This window comes from Hyalella azteca, unplaced genomic scaffold (assembly GCF_000764305.2).
Source record: "Hyalella azteca isolate HAZT.00-mixed unplaced genomic scaffold, Hazt_2.0.2 contig7238, whole genome shotgun sequence".
NCBI lineage: Eukaryota > Metazoa > Arthropoda > Malacostraca > Amphipoda > Hyalellidae > Hyalella > Hyalella azteca.
The window spans coordinates 117876-139483 of record NW_025937366.1 but is presented as its reverse complement, the minus strand read 5'-3'; the positions used below and the strand labels follow the sequence as shown (position 1 = coordinate 139483).

Genomic DNA, 21608 nt, shown 5'->3' with positions numbered 1-21608 from the left:
TTCACTTCTTCTCTGTTTGTTTGTCTGTCTGTCTGTCTGCTACAAATTTTATAATCAAAATTTAACACACTTCTACTTATCCTATCGATCTGAAATTTTGCACACTTATGTAAAGTTGGAGACAATGCACGAATCAAATGTCAAAATATAAAATTTAAAAAATTTAAAAAAAAATCCAATACCCTATTAAAAAATTGAAAAAATAATTTTGTCAGCTACAAATCTTATAACTGATATCTGACACACTTTTACCTGTCTAATTGATCTGAACTTTTGCACACTTGTGTGAAGTCAGAGGCAATGCATGAATCAATTAATAGAATAATTAATTTTGAAAGAAAATTATATATTAAAAAAATTCATATTTTAAAAAAATTGAAAAACTAATTTTTTTAATTCGAAAATTAAATGAGAAATTCATTGTACATCTGTAAGATTGGAGACACTGGATTCTTTGGAAGTGTTGTCTTTAAAAAATCATTTTTAAAGGTATATTATTCAAATTATTTTCAGTTAAAACATATAATGTTTATTAAAATTTTACCTTGTAAAGAAATGTATGAAATTTACAAAGCGTCGTATGAAGTGAGCGACAACACGATCTACGTAGAGCATGTCTAAACCCACACGCAGATGTTTAAAAACACACCAGCGTCAACTAAATGCTAGGAGCAGCCAACCACAGGATGTGGTCCATAGTAACTTGGCAGCGTTCAAGAGGCGAGAAGCAAGGGTAACTCGTTCAAGAGTTAGAGGTATACTTCAAAAGGTAAGGGTTTACTTCAAGAGTCAAGGGCAGTTCAAGAGGTTCAAGAGGTAGAGGTATAGTTCAAAAGGTAAGGTATAGTTCAAGAGTCCAGGTCTGTTTAAGAGACGAGAAGCAAGGGTAACTCGTTCAAGAGGTTGAGGTACAATTCAAGAGGCAAGGGTATAGTTCAAGAGGCAAGGGCAGTTCAAGAGGAAAGAAGCAAGGGTAACTCGTTTAAGAGGCATGGGTATAATTAAAGAGAAAAGGGTATACCGGTAGTTCAAGAGGCAAGGGTAGTTCAAGAGACAAATGGCAAGGGTAGTTCAAGAGACAAATGGCAAGGGTAGTTCAAGAGACAAATGGCAAGGGTAGATCAAGAGACAAATGGCAAGGGTAGTTCAAGAGACAAATAGCAAGGGTAGTTCAAGAGACAAATGGCAAGGGTAGTTCAAGAGACAAATGGCAAGGGTAGTTCAAGAGACAAATGGCATGGGTGGTTCAAGAGACAAATGGCAAGAGTTTAAGAGGCAATATGCATGGGTAGTGCAAGAGACAACGGCAGTTCAAGAGGCAAGGGAATAGTTCAATAGACCCAAGACAATAGTTCCAGAGGCAAAAGGCTGGGGTAAGTCAAGAGGCCAGGGTATAGTTAAAGAGGCAAGAGACTAGGGTGCTCAAGAGGCAAGATGCTCACAGCTCAAGCGGCAAGAGGCTTTGGTAGCTCAAGCGGCAAGAGGCTTTGGTAGCTCAAGCGGCAAGAGGCTTTGGTAGCTCAAGCGGCACGAGGCTTGGGTAGCTCAAGAGGTAAGAGACTAGGGTACCGGTACCTCAAGCGGTAAGAGGCTAGGGTAGCTCAAGCGGCACGAGGCTTGGGGAGTTCAATAGGCAAGAGGCTTGGGTACCTCAAGAGGTAAGAGGCTTGCGTAGCTCAAGAGGCAATTCTATTTCGTATACATAAGCCAGAAGCTTCCGCTCAGATAACGTAGCGCCCCGAACCCGCAACTCAACCGACGTACAGAGCTGTAATAATTAACACCTGGTGAAGAGAAACGTTTCGCTACAAATTGCTCTGTATATGCCTTAGGTAATGAATGTCCTTCGAGAAATACGAACGATGAATATGAATAACGAAGAATTGGCAAATAGGAAAAACTCGTTTCCAAAAATGGGTCATGATATAATTGAATCCCAAAGAGTAACAATTTCAACGTTCTAAATTAGTTCAATGATTGATATTTAACGATAGGAACAGATAAAAGCTTAATGAGAAACAATTAAGAAATAAATGTTTACGCCTCAATGTTGGTTATTTCGAAGTCAGGACAAGAGAAATTGAAGCAGTTACAGTTAAAAGTTCATCTCTAGAGAGATAGAGACAAATTTGTGATATTCTTCACATTCTGCACGAGGTCGAAGGCGAGCGCACACAAAATAATTTAGAAACGAACTGAAGTTAGTGCAATGTCATATTGAAACTAAGAAAATTTAGAATAAGCTCACAATACATTTTTGCATGCAATTATGCCTTAACCTAAAGAGTATTTATATTCTTGACGTTGGACGAGGTTCATAAAATAATCAGAAGATATTAAGCACACGAAAATAAAATTGACTCCCACAGAGATAATTATCAGGGACAAATTCAGATAATTTACTGAATATTAATAAGTAATAATTTAAGGAAGAGCATTTCATACACGGAGATGGCCAAATCTTGGCACCGGACATACATGCAGTTGTTTAATACCATAGACAAATTTAGATGCAATCTAAACACCAACCAAATACAATAGTGATACAATACAATATATACAATATGTTTATAGTCTCAAAGGAATATATACAATCAAATACAATACTAGTGATAGTAGCATACAATAAAAATCTAGCATACAATCTAAATAACCTAAAATACCAATGACAAATTTAGGTTATTTGCTGAATATTATAAAGTAACAAGTAACAGTTAGAACAAGAGTATTTTATACAAAGAGATGCCCAAATCTTGGCACCGGACATGCTTGCAGTTGTTTACAGTTGTTCAGCGCAGACGTCAACATGGAGACAAGACACGCGTTGTTAGAGCCCGTCGCGGTCTCCAGCTAGCAGCTTGTGACAGGGGCGGCAGGAAACAACAGGCAAAACCCGAATACCATTACAAAATAACCTGAATTATGTTTCCATTCATGAAAATATCTGTTCAATAAAAAATATAGCCTAACCAGTTACCTTAGTTTCATATTTCAGCAAGTGAGATAAATATGTATATAGGTACTATATTTCGTGTTTATAAAAAATATATATACATGTATAAATATGTAGGTACATATCGCGTATAGATCGTAAATACATACATACATTTCACGAAACGTTAATAAACTTTCATTGTAGACGTCAATAAAATTTCGGAATTACGACCACAGTAAGCAAATAATACGAAATATTGGACAGAAACGGAAGACATTTTCGCCTACCCTACGGTACCCTACGAGTATATGAGTAAAAGGGTCTGATGACTTGAGGCTCTTGCTTTCCGAAAACAAAGCGGAAGTCATGACTCAAGCAAACGCACACACAGCATATTTCTACCACGTGGGAAAGAATCGTTCTCTCACGTACGTCCTTGCCGAGCTCAACGGCCACCACGACCCAAGCCAAATGCACTTTGTTGGCTGAAGCAAAAGCAGCGGCAAAGCAATGCAATCGTACGTTTACAAAAATACTTGCAAAAAATAAAGAACAATCATAACACGAAAAACTTATAGATTTACGACATGAACATTGAGCAAGATATGAATGTAAATACTATTTATCCCATTGAACTTCACTTTTTCATTTCAATCTACTCAAATACATTAAATCAATCAAATAATTCGTACATCTAATCAAATACTTCAAAATATATCTTCAAGATATATTTACCTTTACCTTTAAGCTATCATACGATAGCTTAAAGTATTCTCTCCGTCTTTAAACTATAAAAAATCCCTAATTCGAAGTACATTCTATTATAGTGATACGAATACCGAATATAAGAATAATTATCTGGTGAGCCTACTGCCATAATGCCATCAGTATTGCTCTAGTCGCTATACAGCGGCAATAGCCACCAAGTGTCTGGAACCGCTGATGCACTTCCATCGGAGACTCCACTATAAAATATCAATTAAGTGTTACCGTATCTCGCAGCCGAACTGTCTTCGCAGATGGGTAGTTGCGTCTCGATTCTACTATGTAAATATGTAATATGGCTTGCATGGACTTAGAGTTATTGGTGGTAGTATGATTGTGCCGTGTCTGCATTTGCATGATGCTACTTCCAGCTGGAGGAAAGGAGCGGTACCGCTTGCAACTGTGACCGTACTTTCGAACGCCTGTCGTTTCGTCATGCTCGTTAGATACATTATGTCACTATCGACAACGTAACGTAGTTATTGTTAATTCTCGTGTTATCTCATAACCGGCACGGCCGTAGCGTTAGTGTTCTACTTGTATAAATATCTCATAGTCCACGCAATGATTTATACCTATTTCAAACTATCGACAGTTAGGAAAAGATTCGGTAGAATAACCTATTTTTAGATCTCCTATGGACAAGTCACGAAAAGTACAAGAATCGCTGACAGGCCATATCAGGCCTATTCTGAGCCTACTGCCATAATGCCATCAGTATTGCTCTAGTCGCTATACAGCGGCAATAGCCACCAAGTGTCTGGAACCGCTGATGTTCCTCCATCAGAGACTATTAAAATTTCACGTGTCACTTCGTCATCTTCTTCGTAGATGCGTAATCGCGTCTCGACTCTACTAAATATGTAATAATATAGATGGCATGGCCTTTGAGTTATTGGTATAGTACGGTTGTGCCGTGTCTGCATTTGCATGATGCTACTTCCAGCTGGAGGAAAGGAGCGGTACCACTTCCAGCTGTGACCGTACTTTCGAACGCCTGTTGTTTCGTCATGCTCGTTAGATACATTATGTCACTGTCGACAACGTAACGTAGGTATTGTTAATTCTCGTATTGTCTCATGACTGGCACGGCCGTAGTGTTAGTGTTCTACGTACGTAAATATCTCATAGTTCACGCAATGATTTATATTTCAAACTATCGACAGTTTGGAAAAGATCCGGTAGAAGGACCTGTTTTTTAGATCTCTTATGGGCAAGTCACGAAAAGTACAAGATCAGGCCTACTCTTCAGCGCCAACTTCACTATGCTATGATTCCATGTATAGGGGTTTGAGTTTTGACAAAATAAAGAGAACACCTGAGAAATCTCCAATATTTATTTTAGTAGTATGGTGTAGGTCCACCTTTTACAGTAATTACAGCCTCAATTCTCAGATGTATTGATTCGTACAAATTGTGAATTTTCTTCGACGGCATTTTAACCCACTCTTCAGTTGAAACTCCCTCAGCTCTTTTAAATACGATGACGGCAGGAATCGACTTCTGACTTGCATCTCTAAAATCGACCATAAATGCTCGGTAATATTCAGGGCTTGTGATTGTGGTGGCCAAATGAGATGCTCAACTTCATTAGAATGTTTTTCGTGACATTTTTTAACAATTCCAGCTGTATGGATCGGAGCATTATTATCTTGAAAATGGCGTCCCCCTCCGGAAAAAGTTTTAAAATATCATGTCGGCTGCCCCGTACAACTTCCATCAAAATTAAGTACGTATCTATATGAAAGTATTTATGCCAATCAATCTACGTCATACTCTCTCGACTAATCATGAAAGTAGATTAGACGACTGCAACGAAGTCGTAAAATGACGAACCGCTTCGCTCACATTATACATGTTACCCAATACCCATACAATGTGAAATGGTCGATACGTCAGAAACATCAAGGGCATCTTGTAATCCACACAGATACAAATTTATCACAGGCCATTATCATTGGTCAAACCATTGGTATAACTACGTAGAAGCTGTTCTTTATTGTCAGTTTTGTTGAAGACAAAAACAAATAAGAATATTGTTAATGAAAATTACTCTCTGGTCTCCAACATAAATTAAATTGCATTGGTGATTAAGATTAGCACAAACTTCTTCAAGTTTAGTGGAGTATATGAAACTATTTGATCGCCGCTACAAAAAATTCGTCACTCGAAATTATCTTTGATAATTCATCATATTTTTGTAACTACAAGAAGAAATTTAGCTTTCGTATTTTCGACCCAAATAAACTCGATTATGTGCCTTTTTAATCCCAATCTACTTAGTTCATCAAATAATAATTAATGAGTATATCTAGCCCATACAAATGGTACAAAGATAAGAACATTTGCATGATAGGTTTGATGCTAATCTCTTCGTTCAAATACCTTACGCTGAAGAAGATGTACGGAACGAGTCACAAGATTAGGACAGCACATTCAGATTAAACTCATCTCATGTCGACTTTGTACGTCGCCAACTTGCCTAGTGGCGTGAATTTAAATTCTAAAAGCAGTTAATTCCCAAGATTTCTCAACAGAAGCCATTAAAGTGATTTTCAAATTCACACCACTGGAACAATTCATACAAACTAAGCTGCAGCGCATGACATTTCGATTAACACATTTGACTTAACCCAAGGAATAGTGTCATAGTAAGCAATGAAAAGTTGCGAAAAGCCGTTCACCATGGAATTGACGGTCATGACTCATGACTGATAAATGTCAGCAAACGTTAGTCAAGAAGTTGAATAACAGAAATTTTGTAGTGACTTATGCTTGTCCGACACGATAATCAGGCTAAATCAGCCAGTCTCCCGCTGGACTGCAGCGAACTTAACTCCTATATTTATGACCAATTGACCATCAATATGCACTAGATATTTATCAGTCACAAATGCATAGTCATATAGAAAGGAAGCATAATAGATGAGCGGTTCGTAGGAATCTTCCATAATAAGTAGGAGCCTGTGGTTATTGGTTATGGCTGAACTACCCTACTGCCTACTTGGTAGAACAGGCTGCTGGAGATCAGCCAGCGCAGGCAATGGCTGAGAAGCATCGGCTGGCTGCTGCATTTCCAAAATCCTTAACAGGATATCACATTTACCCGTTACAGCAGTACGCTAAAGTAACTATTGACGATGGTATAGTGGAAATTTACCGCATATTACGATCTACAAATGGAAGGTTAACACGTGGTAGTGAAACTCACCTATAAGCTCGAATTCCACAAGTGAGCCGATCCTGCAGCTGGTATGGATAACCTTCAAACCGCTTCTTCACAGGAATAAATCCTCAAGAACACACAAGAAATAGCTAAGCTGCCAATTGCTTTCGATTTATAGAACGACGTAGTAACATTAAGAAGGATTCAAGTCACATGAACATATTCAGCTTCCGGGCTACCGCCACCCTTGAGTCACACACAACCTCTCTCATCGGCTACTTGAGCCAGACTGACCTCATGCTCAATTTGCTCATTACACCCGGCGTGGCGGCAACATATTCCGGATCCAAACTATAAATCTAACTTCCATATGTATTCAGTTCACTCTCTCTCAAAATTCATTCTTCAAATTATCTGTAAATGTCAATTAGGTTAGTCAAGTCATGGTTGACCATGAGTCAAGTAGTCTAGCAATTCATTTTCGGCACTCATTTAATTCACGGAGGAAGTAGAAGTAAAATTGTGGGGGAGTTTTGTTCTACATTATTTACAAATCCTGTGTTGAATTTATTTGTTTTCCTATAGAAGAAAATCGAAAAATTTGCTGATGTTTTTAATCGTGCTTCTTGTAGATGATTTTTTACTGTTTCGAAATTTTTTAAGTACAATTTTCACTTGGGTAAGAAAATATTACTGCATGTAGAAACAATCTGTTACAATCATGTAGAAACAAACAATCATGTAGAAACAATACAAACGTGCAGACAAATGTTTATGTATAATTTCTACAAGTCTACAACCATCGACTGTAAAATCAAACACGCTTGGCCTTTCAGAGACATCGAAATAAACCTTAGTATATTGAAATTTCAAAAACTTTATTAATATTCTACGCTATTGCCTGCCGGAGAATTCAATATACATGCGTGTTGCCACACATAATCTAATTCAGTTGACAATAAAGTTGTAATGTATGAATTTATAAGTCTTGCATTCATTTCTATTTATTCCCATGAACTCTTAAGCTAAAATATCAATCAGCATTCGACGCAACAAGAAAACAACTTATCTCCAAAAAATTCAGCATATAATGTTATTAATCAACGTATGACAATTTACTGCACCGAAGTAAAAATTCACACACAAATCTTCTTCACAAAAATAATGAAGGTTTAATCCATATAAAAATGTAATAGTAAACAAATTTTAGATGTTACTACAATCCTCAAACTACTTAAAAGTCAAATTTAAACATCTTGTTGATTGTAACAGATTAACAGGCTTGACGGCGGTCTATAACATGATTTCATGAATCCGTTTTGCGTATAGAAAAATACGTGCTATAATACCTTTCTTTAGTGATTATAATTTAAGTGTATGACACCTCACCATTTTGGATATATATTAGGACTGAACGAATGATCTAACACGAAACTTGTACTGTGCATGACATCGATGAAGTATGGCAGTCAGATACCGTGGTTGACAAATAATTGAAATTTTGCTATAATACTATACAAATGCTATAATTCTAATACTATAATGCGGTTTGGTCCTGCCTCCAATGCAAGCAGGACATTTCAATGATTGGGTTCTGAAGATGTTTTATTGATATGGTCCCTCCAACAGGTAAGTAGAGGTATGGTTATTTATTTTTTGACCGGGCAGGGTGGCCCAGTGGTTAAAGTTCAGAGTACCAAGACTGGAGCAGAGAGGTGCGGGTTCGATCCCAGCTCTGTGCGCCAGTTTCTGGTCAGAATCGGCGAGGAGGCCGGGCGGTTAAGCACAGCAGAATTGTGGCAGTGAGTTGCGAGGTTGAGACCGCAAAATACTGTTAATGTTCTGCGATGTTAAGAATCGGCGACAGGCCTACGGCCTACTAAACGCTGAAACCGCTATTATTATTATTATTTGAGTCCCGAAGGCCGTCTCCCACATACGAGTCGCCGCACCGCAAGAATGCGGTGACTTGCTTCCCCTTCAGGGAGGGTGGCGCTCGATTTCGGCTCAGCTCTGGTTACTCACCCTTCAGTGCAACCACTTCACTTATAAAAATACTGAACAGATTCGAATTAAATGTTGAATATAAGTTCCTGAATACCCAACGGTGATGTTTATCTCGTGTAAAAATTATTGATTTTGTTTTCCTTCATGAGTTATATCATATATGGCAATACAGAGAAACTGCTGACATTTAATTGAACAGCATAACGTGCTTAAATTCGCAGTGTACACGGGATATCTTGTAATATACTGAACAGATTGCAATGAAATTTCGAATACAAATTGAATACCCAATTTCGAATACCCAAAATTAAATAAATTTCGAATACCCAACGTTGATGTTTAGCTCGTGTACAAATTTCGATTATGCCTTCGTTCATGAGTTATATCACTTATATGGCTATATTACAGAGCAACTATTGACATTTCTGAGGCACATCCAGTCATCAAGCTATATCTCTCAAATTGATGAACGGAGCTCAATAAAACTTTGCAAACGTATTTATTAGGACCGCATGTTGATGTTCAACTCTTGAAATTAGTATATGGTTTAGGTGCAAATAGTACTTATTTCTTCGTTTCGTTATGTAACACCGCAACGAACACATTGAACTTTGTCTCACATCTGTACCCGTGATCGTTCTGTTTCATCGCCCTGCGGCCTGCTAGTGTCCGTGTAACCGCGATTATTTTCAACCGATTCGCAGGCGAGTTCGCTGAAGTGTCGATTCGGTCATCAGGCCTACGCTTCAGCGCCGAGATCACTATGTTATGTTATGACAAATAAATTAATACATTAACATCATGATTTCTGACAATTATCGATAAACGTGTTCAATATATGTAGAATGCTAGCTCCCAATAAATAAAACAAATATTTAAATGAAGAAAATGTTCATGTACCATGTATCACTGAACAGATTTTTATAATTTTATCCGCATCAAAAAGATCTGTAGATTTTTTTATATAATATACAACTCAAATTCGTAGTAGGACAAATTCTTTGAGATGCAATGGGATTCCCGCTACTTAAACGTTTAACATCTAGTGTATCAAGCATAGCGAACGGCAACATTCTTTGCTCAGAAGCGGGTATTGTGCTTCGATCCTACGAAATCTTGTTGATTTGTTCATACGTAAGTAAATCTGTGTTAGACTGTGTATATTTGTTGTTAAATATTTATGATAACATGCTATTGAGAATTGTTTTTCATTATATTCAATATGTGCTGTATGAAAATTTGATGAAAAATATATTTTACCATCAAGTCACCAACCATGTGCTGTTTTGACTCCTGAGACTGAGAGTCTTCCACTGAATCCACTCGGAGTCGGCGGCACTGCTCCCACATTATGCCACATATAGATAGGACATATATGAAAAACTCTTGTCACAATTCTGTTCCATTTGCTGCCATGTACACCATCACCATGACCTGTATGAAACACAGTAAACAAGCTGTGTTAGAATGTATTTTTACTTGGTCAATCAGACGCAATCTTTATTGTAGCTAGTGTAGCTAGGTATTAGGCTAAGCTAGCACAGTAGGCTAACTTAGTAGCATACTGACAGGCGTGACAGCTAGTCTGCAACTGGCAACTGCCATAGTGACAAACCAGAGATTTTTTAGAATCAGTTCATTTTTAATTTCCTCATTTACCCAAGATTTAAACCAAGTTCTTATGTATGATGATGCTGGTATCCAGGATACTTTACTGGTCTACTTATAGGACTCAAAAATGAACTTGAGGGAGAGTCTAAAAAACTCTCTGCTTTGCCACTATGGGCCAACTGCCAATCTGGAATAGGTATTAGCAAAATTTTTCAGAAATTATGTGTGAAAATGATTGTTTTATTCTCTCTAGTCAGGATTGAAAAATGTGTAGTATTTTTTAATTACTAGAATGTTATATACCTAAATGAGTTAGATTGTCTGTGCTGTTCTGAAAAATTAGGCAGAAGCCACTAGCCAGAGTTCTGTATTGGATAGGGTAAACATACCATATTCCAACACATTAAGGACATGCCAAGAAATGAATGGCTATAAAAAGATCACCATATGCGCAACTCAAGTTCTGATTGCTATACATCACTCTCAAAATACCACACTACGCACCAGCAATAATGAAATGTCGCAAACTGTTGCCATATTTATTTAAAAGCCTTTAGAAGTGAAATCTACAAAATCCCTGAGTTCCAACGCTGTGTGTGACTAAATTTGGCATATTGTGAGACTAATTCCGACAGCGCTTCAAACTTACTAATTCGTAATTCTGACGCCCTGTGTTGGAATTCCAATGCCCTGTGTGAGCTGTATTGGAATATGACACAGCTCGGAATGAGCTTAATTGAAAAATTGTAATTTTGTAATTAAACTTTTAATTAAGAGCTATTAAGCTTTTAACTAAGAAAATTTTAATTTTCAAATGCAGCTCGGAACAAGCTGTGTGTGTCCAATTCCAAGCTGTTTCAGAATTAGTTTTTGTGTCTAGAAGTCTCTTAACTTAATCATCTAATAATTTATTTACCACTTGAAATCAGCAAATACAAGTATACTTAAAGGATTCCTAATATATTCACCAACTTCAAGTCAGCAAGTCCCTGATGGGGATTGACGCCCTGGAATGGAATAGCCCGCTGGTATTGGGGCACGCGGCTGTTCTGCTCCACCCCCTCCATGCGTCTTCTGTGAATTGCACTAGAGCACTTTGATTTGATCATTTGAATGACTAGCCATTTCCTAGAATCTCATGCTCACCATGCCTGAGACTGAGAGCATGGTGCAGTTCTATGCAGAGTGGAATTTTATCAAGGGAGGTTCTTTTGCTGGTCGAGCTTGAGCCGTCATTCTGGCTGACTGAACCTTGCCTACGGCTCTTATCATTGATCTCTATCTGGCAGCAATCCTCTGGGCCCTGGCAACTCCCTCTTGACCTGTGGGGAGTTTTGAAATTGATTAAAATAAGAAAGTACAGATTTGAACAGTGAAATTTCCAAGTTGCTTGTTAGTTCTGAAATAACAAAAGAAATGGCAATGACTTCTTTACTTGGTTGTTGCGCCATCTTACCCCATTGCAGCTCCCTTTACCCAAGTTCAGACCTTTGTTTCTGTTTCAGCTCCTAACTCAAGATGTTAGAACTTTGACATTTGAAGGTTGACAAAATAGTGGTAATATCACAATCAAAAATATGTCTTGAAATAGCCCTATTGTTAGGGGCACTCCTAACCTTTTAGCTACAAAGGCCCAGTACGACCAATATAGTATAGGCTTTTGTCACGGCCAGCAAACTTGCTAAAACAACCTAACAGCAGGAAAAATCAAACATGAGACCAATCAACCAGATTAACTCATAAAACTAGTTGGCACACATTATTTACAGTTGAATGAAATACATGATGATGAGGGTTAGTTTAGTGGGTGATACATACACTGGAATTAACATGGATGAAACACAATGAATAAAAAAATTGCAAGAACCCTAAAACCTTATAAAACATTGATGATTAATAAAACGTTATAAAGGGAACAGTGAAGAAAAGACTTGATAATAAATAAGGTTCACAAAACAGCTTCTGCTTCTCAATCTCTTCTGACACAGCTTCTGAAAATTGATTTTTCAGTAAGAATGCCTGGACTGATGTATCGACAGTTTGCTTGGTGACTTTTCTATAGGGAAATTAAATTTATTCAACAAGTATGTATGATAAGAGAGATACTTTGAAGTCTTTCAATTTTAAGGCATTGAAATCTGTGCATAAACATCAAGTTTTTATATTTTTTAGGCATTTAGTGACCTGACTTCAGCAAGTTGATATCTTTTGACAATGTTCAGATTTTCTTCCATTGAACTGTTGTTGTTGTTGGGCCATTGGCTGATGCTGTTGTCTTGTTTCTTCAGTATGCTAGTGGGTCTTGTGAGGGAAGGTGCCCCATGCTAGTGTGTTATGGAACGGTCTGTAAAGGGCAATGATCATTGGTTTAAAATCTCTGAATAGCATGCACTTTTGTATTGCCTTCATTATTGCACCGTGGTTCTATGGTTAAATATTAAACCTTGTAGTATTTTGATATTTCAGACCAATCAGTGGACCATTCCACAGCACACTAGTCACTAGCATCATCTCTTACAAGACAATCACAAACTAAGTGAACAAAAGAAAGTCAGCCAACAACCACAACAATGGTGAAATTCTAGGATGTGGACAGTCACTTAGCTCCACCCCAAACATTGGAGCACCCACGTCCACACTCAAGGACAGGGGTAGGTGGTGAAATCCTAATCAAAACTGCAAAATTCAGCTTCCAAAAATAAAGAATTGTGTAATAAAATCAATTACCAAAAACCAAAACAGAATTACCAAGGCCTTATTGTTACTAAATGGTGTCATTGTCCATAAAAGATTTAAATATTCAATATTTTGCAGGAAAATGAACCAATATTGATAATATACTGAGCTAACTTACTATATTAAGTGGGCAGTCACTAGTAGTCACTTTCAAAAAGAAATCATTTGTCTCAGGAAAGTGCAAATGAAATGAATTTGAGTATCCAACAATGCAGATAAAAAATCTGTATCCTATTATACAATAACACTCTTTCACACAGCATTCCAATTAACATTAATGTTGAGTGTGTTTTTTTCCACCATTTTGAAGCATGTGATTCTGTTGCCATGAAATGAATAAAGTCAAATTGTGTAACCTTGGTTTCCTCCAAGCAATCTGCATCAACCAAAGAAATGGTTTGTGCAGTGAGATATTGTTTCAATTTAACTTCCACCACATAATGTAGTGATAGTGAGAAATTGAAAATTTTACTTTTTTTCTAATTTCCACAAATTGGCTCACTTTATAATATCTATTGAACTGCTGGGAGTCCTTACATTTGTGTGGGAATGAAGATCTTGAAAACTCATTTTTCATGAGTGCAAACTCTGTGGCCTATGAGAAAATTATGGTAAGATAAACTGAAAAGATTTTGTCTGGAGATATTGGTGCACTGAAAATTGGTCACTTGTGGGATTGTAACATTTATTTTTTGTATTTTTTATTGGAATTATCAATCAAACTCTAAGTTTCTTGACAAATTAATCTTCTTTCATCATTTGTGGATATGCTAGTGGCTTGTGCACAAATGAATATGACATATGCGCCATATTTGTTTTTATTACTACGCCATTTCCATTTTAATTGCTCTACAGTTGGGATATGCCAAACCCAGTTAATTGTTTACAAAAAGTTATCTGTAGGCAGTAAAATTTGACTGAAAATTTTGAGTACCAATTAATTCTCTCTCCAGTCATTTCCTTAAATCACTAAAATAATTCTTTATGAATCTTTTGTTATTCAATTGAATCTATAACTAATAGTGCACTGAAAAACAAATTAATGTGTGTACTCATTTTCCTCCAGATGTTTTAATTTGCTGTGGGTTAAAGTAATTCAATCAAAACGGCTTGAGACAAAAGAACACAACCTGATCGAAAGAACTTTTGGTCAGTGGCATTAGTGTTGGGTGTGGAAGTTTGATTTTTACATTTTACTTTGATGACTCAATAGTCATATGCATTGCTGTCCTATTTATACTTACATTAAGTTAGCAACTTCCACATCACAACACTAATGATTGTGTTTTCTTGTCTTGCTAGATCGTGTGTTGGGACCTCCTTGTGTGGAGTGGCAACATCTGAACTGCAGATCTGGAGATTGTGGGCTACCACCTCACTCAACTTGTATGCTGGAGTCAAGGCATTAAAAGTTATCCAAGCTAATCTGTCAAATATTTGTTCAAAGCTCTGTATTTTATAGTGTAATCAATTAAAACTTGACAAATTTTAAAAATTGAATTGCATTGAAAAAACTTCAAGAGCAACCATGAAGATGTCAAAGACTGTTGGAGGTACTGCTGGTGACAGTACTGGTGGATCAACTGCTGTCAGTGACATGAGGGCGGAACTCGCGGAGCTTGTCAAGCGTAGAGCTGAAATTGCTGACAACTTGGCTTTGCTTGAGAGACAAATATATGCCTTTGAAGGCTCATACCTTGAAGATACTCAGTTATATGGTAACATTATCAGGGGCTGGGAGAGATATCTAGTTACTAATAAAACCAACACTCCTGCAAATGCTATGAATGACAAACGGAACCGCAAAGTGAAAGAAGCTGACAGACTTTTCAGCAAGTCTTCAATCACCTCCATGGCAGCAGTAAATGGCCTAGTTGAAGGTGGAGGAGGAGCATCAGTGGCAGAAGCTCCTTCAGCTGCTGCAACAGCTGCAGCCAGCCTTGCATCATCTGATCTCAACTCAGAGAATGAACATTCGGGTCTGGAGGATGATGGCAACAAGGATGTGGCTTCTGTCATCTCAGAAAGTATCCGGGATGGTAGCTCACTGCAAAAAGTTTCAAAAGCTTCTCACAAAATTAAGAAAACCAATAAGAAAGCTAGACATCGCTGAAATGGATACTTCTTTCATGTTCATGCAGAAACCCTAGAATAGACACCAGTTAAATTATAAATTTAATTTTTGACATGAATAATTCACTAAATTGTAAAATTGCTAATTCAACAATATTAGACTAACTTTTTTTAAGGGAAGTTCTTTTGTATTAATTTCAATTTAGCTTGTACATATATGTGTGTGCTTATTTGTAAGTTGAAATAATAGATTCGCCACCATGAAATTGTAATGTATGTTAGTTCATAGAAAAATATTTCACTCCATGATTGTCATCTATCTCATTACATTTTCTTCATTTATTCCTAACCTAAATCACAAAAGCATTGACATGTCAGTTGATTTATTAAAAGAGCTTATATTCATTTTTATGCATGCTTAAAGTTGTGATGTATGTTTTGTATAACTGCTTCAGGTATGCCAGTTTTTTATCACTAAAAAATTAGTGGAGGAATATCTTGTCATTGCAATATTTAAATTGGTTACTTCAGTGATGCACCTGTTAGATTACAGTAGATGGATTCAAAGTATGCAAGATACTGAAGGTTTTGTTCATCTGATTTTCTTGTAATTCCACTGAATTACTTGGTTCATTGAGTACATTTATTGAGCTGTGCATAAAATAGTATTGTACTAGAATAATATGATCCAAGTAAATTTAGAATTACTAGCCTTAGACTACCTTGATAATTTGTTTCACTTAATAATATTATGACCATATTATTATTTCTTGCATTGTATAATACTGTATGTCAATTTATTAATGTTAAATGTTGTTGAGTACTTATGTGGTTGCAAATGAAATATTTGCAGCAGCTACATCTAATAAAGTAAAATTACCAATTCCTATTCATTGTCCTGCCCACCATTGTCACTCTATTCACCAGGCATTTCTAAGGTAAATATATATATATTTATATATACTCTTGGAAGATACTGAGACTCCTGCAGTTTTATTTCAAAATAGTTGTCATTTTGTATATGATGTGTGTGTAAATCAGTATTTTGTGATGAAGTTTCTCTAAAACAAGAGCTAAGTCAGCAAGCCCTCCTTCATTTGGCTTGATACATATTGATCATAGAGTGGATTTAGTTGCTGTAATTTAACATCAGTGGTGTTACTTATTATTATTTTGCTACTCATTTTGTGTGGGAAAATGGTTTTGGTTGGTCTGATTATAACCTATGGATGTGCCATGTACAAAAGTCTTTCTCTCCTATTAAGAATAAATAATCTTTTAAAAAAGTTGAAATTTATTGGCTTATAAGATGATCAAAGAAGCATTTTGAGCATCATTAATGATGAAACAATTGCTGTGCTGCTAATTTAATCTCATTTTTGAGATTAAATCTCATTTAATCTCATTCTCATTTGTCTTGCACGTTTCAAAAGTCATCATCCTTCATTATCAGCACTCCACTACACTGACCAGTGTAAATAAATGCAAATGCATTCATAAAAGCCAATTCACTTTGATGTCAATTGCACTAATTCTTTCCTAATTTCTTCTCTTAAATTTTTTTTCATAACAAGACTCAAAATTCAACTTTTCTGGTGTAATGTTATTGATCATGTCCTCTCAATCTTTGAATGCACAGTATGCTACATATTTAGTTTTCCTGTTTCTTTGCAGGTGAATACTATAATTTTTCCACCCATAAAATTCTGAACTTGTCCTGTTGTTGTCCCTACAACAACAGGGATGACATTTTCTTCTTAACATTTGAATTTATATTTGAGAATCTTTCACATTCAATATTTTAGTTGTGGATATGAAATAATTTTAAATTTCCAAGACCTTAATCTAATTCACATCCAAAATTTTGTCATTTTTCTGCTCTAATGCATTGTTAGTCAACAGTGTGAATCACAATTGTTGCTAGATAAATTAGCTCATTTTGCACATAGATGAATATGAGGACACTTTTTGCTTTTCTCAAATGTATAGTTGAGTCCTCCCACTATCCACATTGCAGATCATGTCCATCGGAGTACCCATCAAAGTTCTGCACGAGGCTGAAGGCCACACTTCAATCCTTATTTAAATTATGTGTTGCATCTGATCAAATAACTTTCAATACCCAAGGTAACAAGTCGTCAATGAAAAATATCACTAAAATGGAAAAGACTGCAGTCATTGCTGTGCTTTGTGATGCACAAATCAAGAAAGGATTCCAAGTTGAATGGTTTGCTCATATTTTTCATCATTTCAATGGATTTTACATTACAACGATGGCCAAAAGGTGGCTTTAAATAAGAAATCCTACATGACATTTTGAATTTTAATTGTGGACCTGTAATATTTTCATAATTTCTGATGCAAGATATTAAACATTGCATCATGGAAGTAAAAGCCAGTTGCTACCTGAACGATTTTTGATGGTAAAATTTGTCCTGAAAGCTTGATGTGTATCCTACATACTAATGGCAATTAATAAAAGGGGTTCGATTCCCCGCCAGAGAGCCACTTTGGATGAGGGCTGTTTAAGAAGTGTGAATTGAGATCTAGAAGTGATAACAACCGTTCCTCTTGCTATTGATTGTAGTAATATGCATTAAGGAGGCTTGAGTAAGAATATGAAGGTTTAGTATCTTTAGTGATGAGATGAAGAAAGAAGGCACAACCTACACCCCTTAGAATAAAAGAAGGTGGTTAGGTCTTTTCCTTCCTCAATTTATTGCTCTAACACACCTTGAGTAAGACGTGAAACTCCTCAATTACCTTGGCTTGTAAATAAATGTTATATTTTCAAATCCGTAACCACTGTTTATTTTTTATTCCAGATGGAATCCTGCAGCGTTACACTGCGCAATGGCCAAACGACGCGCCTCGAGAACGTGTTCATTCGTGGCAGCAAAATTAGGTTCCTAGTCCTCCCTGATATGCTTAAGAACGCTCCAATGTTTGCCAACATGACGGCTGGCAACCGAGGCAGAGGGTCGGCAGGCAGTGGCAAGAGTGCCATCCTGCGGGCTCAAGGTTAGTGCTGCATAGTTGTTGCCGTCAATGTGGATTATTTTCATAATATTATTCTATTTCAGGCATCCCAGGAGGGTGCCTGAAATAGCTGTTCTTTGCACTCGAAAAATATTTATTCGAATTCAGTAAATTTGTTGCTGGGTCATATTGTTTCACTGTTTGGGTAAGTTGTGTTCTTCGACACTCCAGCACCCAAGTTCAGGTTTTTACCGCTGAGTTGAGGTTCTGTATACTTATTACTTATAACGTCTGATTAAAAGCCTATTAATATGAATCAAGAGTACGTACACTATTATAAGAATAGTTCTTAGAAGCGGATAAATATGATGGACGTTAACTTGTTCTATGTTGAATAAATAGATCCGTTTTATCGTAGGATGGTGAATTTTGTTCATCCCCACAATGCGGCTAATATGCCGCATTGTGGGGATGAACAAAATTTGAAATTTTGTCCCTAAACTGAAGAATAATTTGTGATATAATTCATAAAAGCCTTTCAAAATGCATTTATGAAGTTTCAACTTCACATGATGGAATTAATGTAGGTTGTTCATTCACTACCAGTATGTTGATTTACCATCTCAAGTTTAATATATTTGCACAACAATTATTTCGACAGCTGCACGAGGTCGTGGCCGAGGTCGTGGTGGCGGCCGAGGCTGGGGCCCAGGTGGCCCCATGAGGAGGTAGTCAGCCCAGCTGCTCGTATCTATGCTACAGGATCTCAAGGTTTATCCATGCACCGAATGCCCCAGACTTGATTTAGTGTATGGATTCAAGTTCAATAAAGTAAAATCGCTGGGCTTAAAATTTCCCAGACAGGATTTATGGTGAATAAAGGAAACAAATTTTGACAGTCGTTTCACGTTACAGGAAACTTGGTTTTTATCGAGTATTTTAGGTAGGTCAGTATCAGTTAGCCGCTGATCGTTTCCGCATTGGAACCCCATTCAGTATCATTCCTCTGAGATGAAACGTATGAATATTTTAAGTTTCTTCTAATATACATTCACGAAAATTGTTGATTCATTATTTTATGTCCTTTGATCGTAGCAGAACAATATGGCTGTATATAAATGTATCGCATAGTTTACATTCACGTACGAGAACAATATTGAGGACTCTCCATGTAAAAACAAAACGAAGTTAGTCGTGCTGCCTTATTGCCGCATCGTTTTCACCAGAGAAGAAAGTCCAAAATAAATCTAGAAGTATGGTGTAGCGCGGAACTTCTGATGGGGGTGAGTGAAGCGTGGTGAAATCGCACTAGGTAAAAAAAAGGAGCATATCATATGACTGCCATGTGTCATTGAATATTTGACGTCTCTCATTCCATTGAATTCCGCATTGCCAATTTATTAGCTTACTAAAAAGTAGAACGATTAGCCAGGAATATTCGTCATTCTTTCCATGCTGAAAGGATGAAATTTCTGAAACCATTCATGTTCTGAAATTATCAAAGCATTAAATATATTTAAATAGACAGCATGGTCGTTCGAAAATTTTGCCATGCAGTTGCTGTGACCGCGAGCAATCAGGGTGTGTTGACACATTTTGTAAACAAGTTACTGGACACGTCCCTGCATGTTAAAAATCAAATCACTTACTCGCTGAATTTGTATCACATTTTAGTGTCACTTCCGAATTTGTATCTTGTGGAGCTAATTTTAGCAATTTATATCACTCTAATTACGTTTAACTTGAATATTCTATCTACAGCCTAGGATTTAGATTAGCACTCGCCACTCAGCAGCTCCTAGGAGTCCTAGCCTCCTGCACACAGTGCACAGACAGCACAGTAGACTGCACTCAGCAGTTTGCCAGTGAAATCACCTGCTTAGTGCTTAATGATGCCTGGTATTAAAATTATTCCGAATTTGAGTGTGTGGGCTCACAATTTCTATGGCTTAGCTGTTGCAGCTCAGTTTTTTTTACAACACTTCTCTAAATCCTTTTTATCATCACTTCAGACACTTCTTCAGTTCTTGCTCTTGTTTGTCTGCTACAATTCTTATAACTGATATTTAACACACTGCTATCTTTCCAATCAATTTGAAATTTTGCACACTTGTGTAAATTTGGAAACAAAACATAAATGAATCAAGACAATAAATAACTTGAAAAATTAAAATTAATTTCTTCTGCTACAAATCTTATCAATATTCAACACACTTCTACCTGTCCTGTCCAGTGTCCAATGGCTCAGAAATTTTGTGCACTTGCATTAAGTCAGAGAAAATGAACAAATCAATCAACAGAAAAAATAATTTTGAAAATTTTAATTTTTTAAATAGAAAAATGTCAAAAATATATATTTTTGAATATATTAAAATAAAATTATAAATTCATTGTACTTTGTACATGTGTAAGATCAGAGACACTTGATTCTTTAGAAGAGTTGTCTTTGAAAAGTGATTTTTACACACATCTTTCTACTTTTTAATTGTAATACTTCCAGGCCATTTATATTTTCTGCACTGATTACAAGGTGACAATTGCAAGTGCCATTCTGGAATTTGCAAAATTGCTTCCTTAAATCTGTTATAAATCTTGTATTGCATAGTAGCCATAATGACAAACCACAAGATTTTTAGAATCAGCTCTTTTAAATAAACTCATTTACACAAGATTTAAACCAATTTCTAGTGAATGCTGATGCTGGTATCTGTAATACTTAAGGAAGAGTCTAAAAAAAGTCTATGCATTGACACTATTATACAACAGTAGTTGACCAAAATTTAAGATAACAACATGCCATTATCAATTTTCATAAAAGAAATTAGAGAAAAATGATAGCCTGTCTAAAGCCTAACTGCCCATTGGAAAATTGCTGATAAGCAGGCATAGAAAATATTTAATTTCTGAGCGATAACAAGCTATATGGGCTTTTACTTTATTGATCAAGCAGCCTAGATTTCTTTTCTACAAGCAAATAATTCATGCATTAGGCCTTTTATTCACTTTTCAAACTGTTTTTTATCAGCCATGAATTATGATGAATAATGAATTAAAAAGTATTATTTTATCATAAAAGCAGGATAAAATATTCATCATTAATGTTAACAATCAATTTATAACAGTAGAGGCAAGATATTAATTTTCCTACACATTACTAAAATTTTACATTTCCATAATGATTTTTTTTATAAAATAGGAATCATGGAGCCTGATTGACAAGTAATTCATTTAGCAGGAATCTTGGGGCTCTGAAATGATGTGAAAGCTCTAATCATGGCTCAGCATGTAGAGATATTCCATTCCTAAACAGAAGGCAATGCATCATGATGGATCCAG

The 21608-nt window shown here is 36.4% G+C and overlaps 2 protein-coding genes across 3 annotated transcripts; both read left to right on the top strand.

Moving 5' to 3' along the window:
* Positions 1–9829: 9829 nt before the first annotated feature.
* On the top strand, positions 9830–17364 carry LOC108681435 (chromatin modification-related protein MEAF6). Of its 2 annotated transcripts, none has more exons than XR_001931498.2 (2): positions 9830–10007; positions 17311–17364. XR_001931498.2 is itself a non-coding variant. In XM_018170462.2 (2 exons), the coding sequence occupies exon 2, from the start codon at positions 14749–14751 to the stop codon at positions 15331–15333; it is 585 nt and encodes a 194-aa protein (XP_018025951.1). In that variant the 5' UTR covers positions 9851–10007; positions 14523–14748; the 3' UTR covers positions 15334–16176. The 2 variants fall into 2 exon arrangements, 1 of the variants encoding a protein (XP_018025951.1); XM_018170462.2 differs by lacking the exon at positions 17311–17364 and adding an exon at positions 14523–16176 and having other exon boundaries at positions 9851–10007.
* A 311-nt stretch (positions 17365–17675) lies between these two features.
* On the top strand, positions 17676–19339 carry LOC108681430 (small nuclear ribonucleoprotein Sm D3-like). Its single transcript, XM_018170456.2, has 3 exons — positions 17676–17681; positions 18119–18314; positions 18934–19339. The coding sequence occupies exons 1-3, from the start codon at positions 17676–17678 to the stop codon at positions 19002–19004; spliced, it is 273 nt and encodes a 90-aa protein (XP_018025945.1). The 3' UTR covers positions 19005–19339.
* The last annotated feature ends 2269 nt before the right edge of the window (positions 19340–21608 follow it).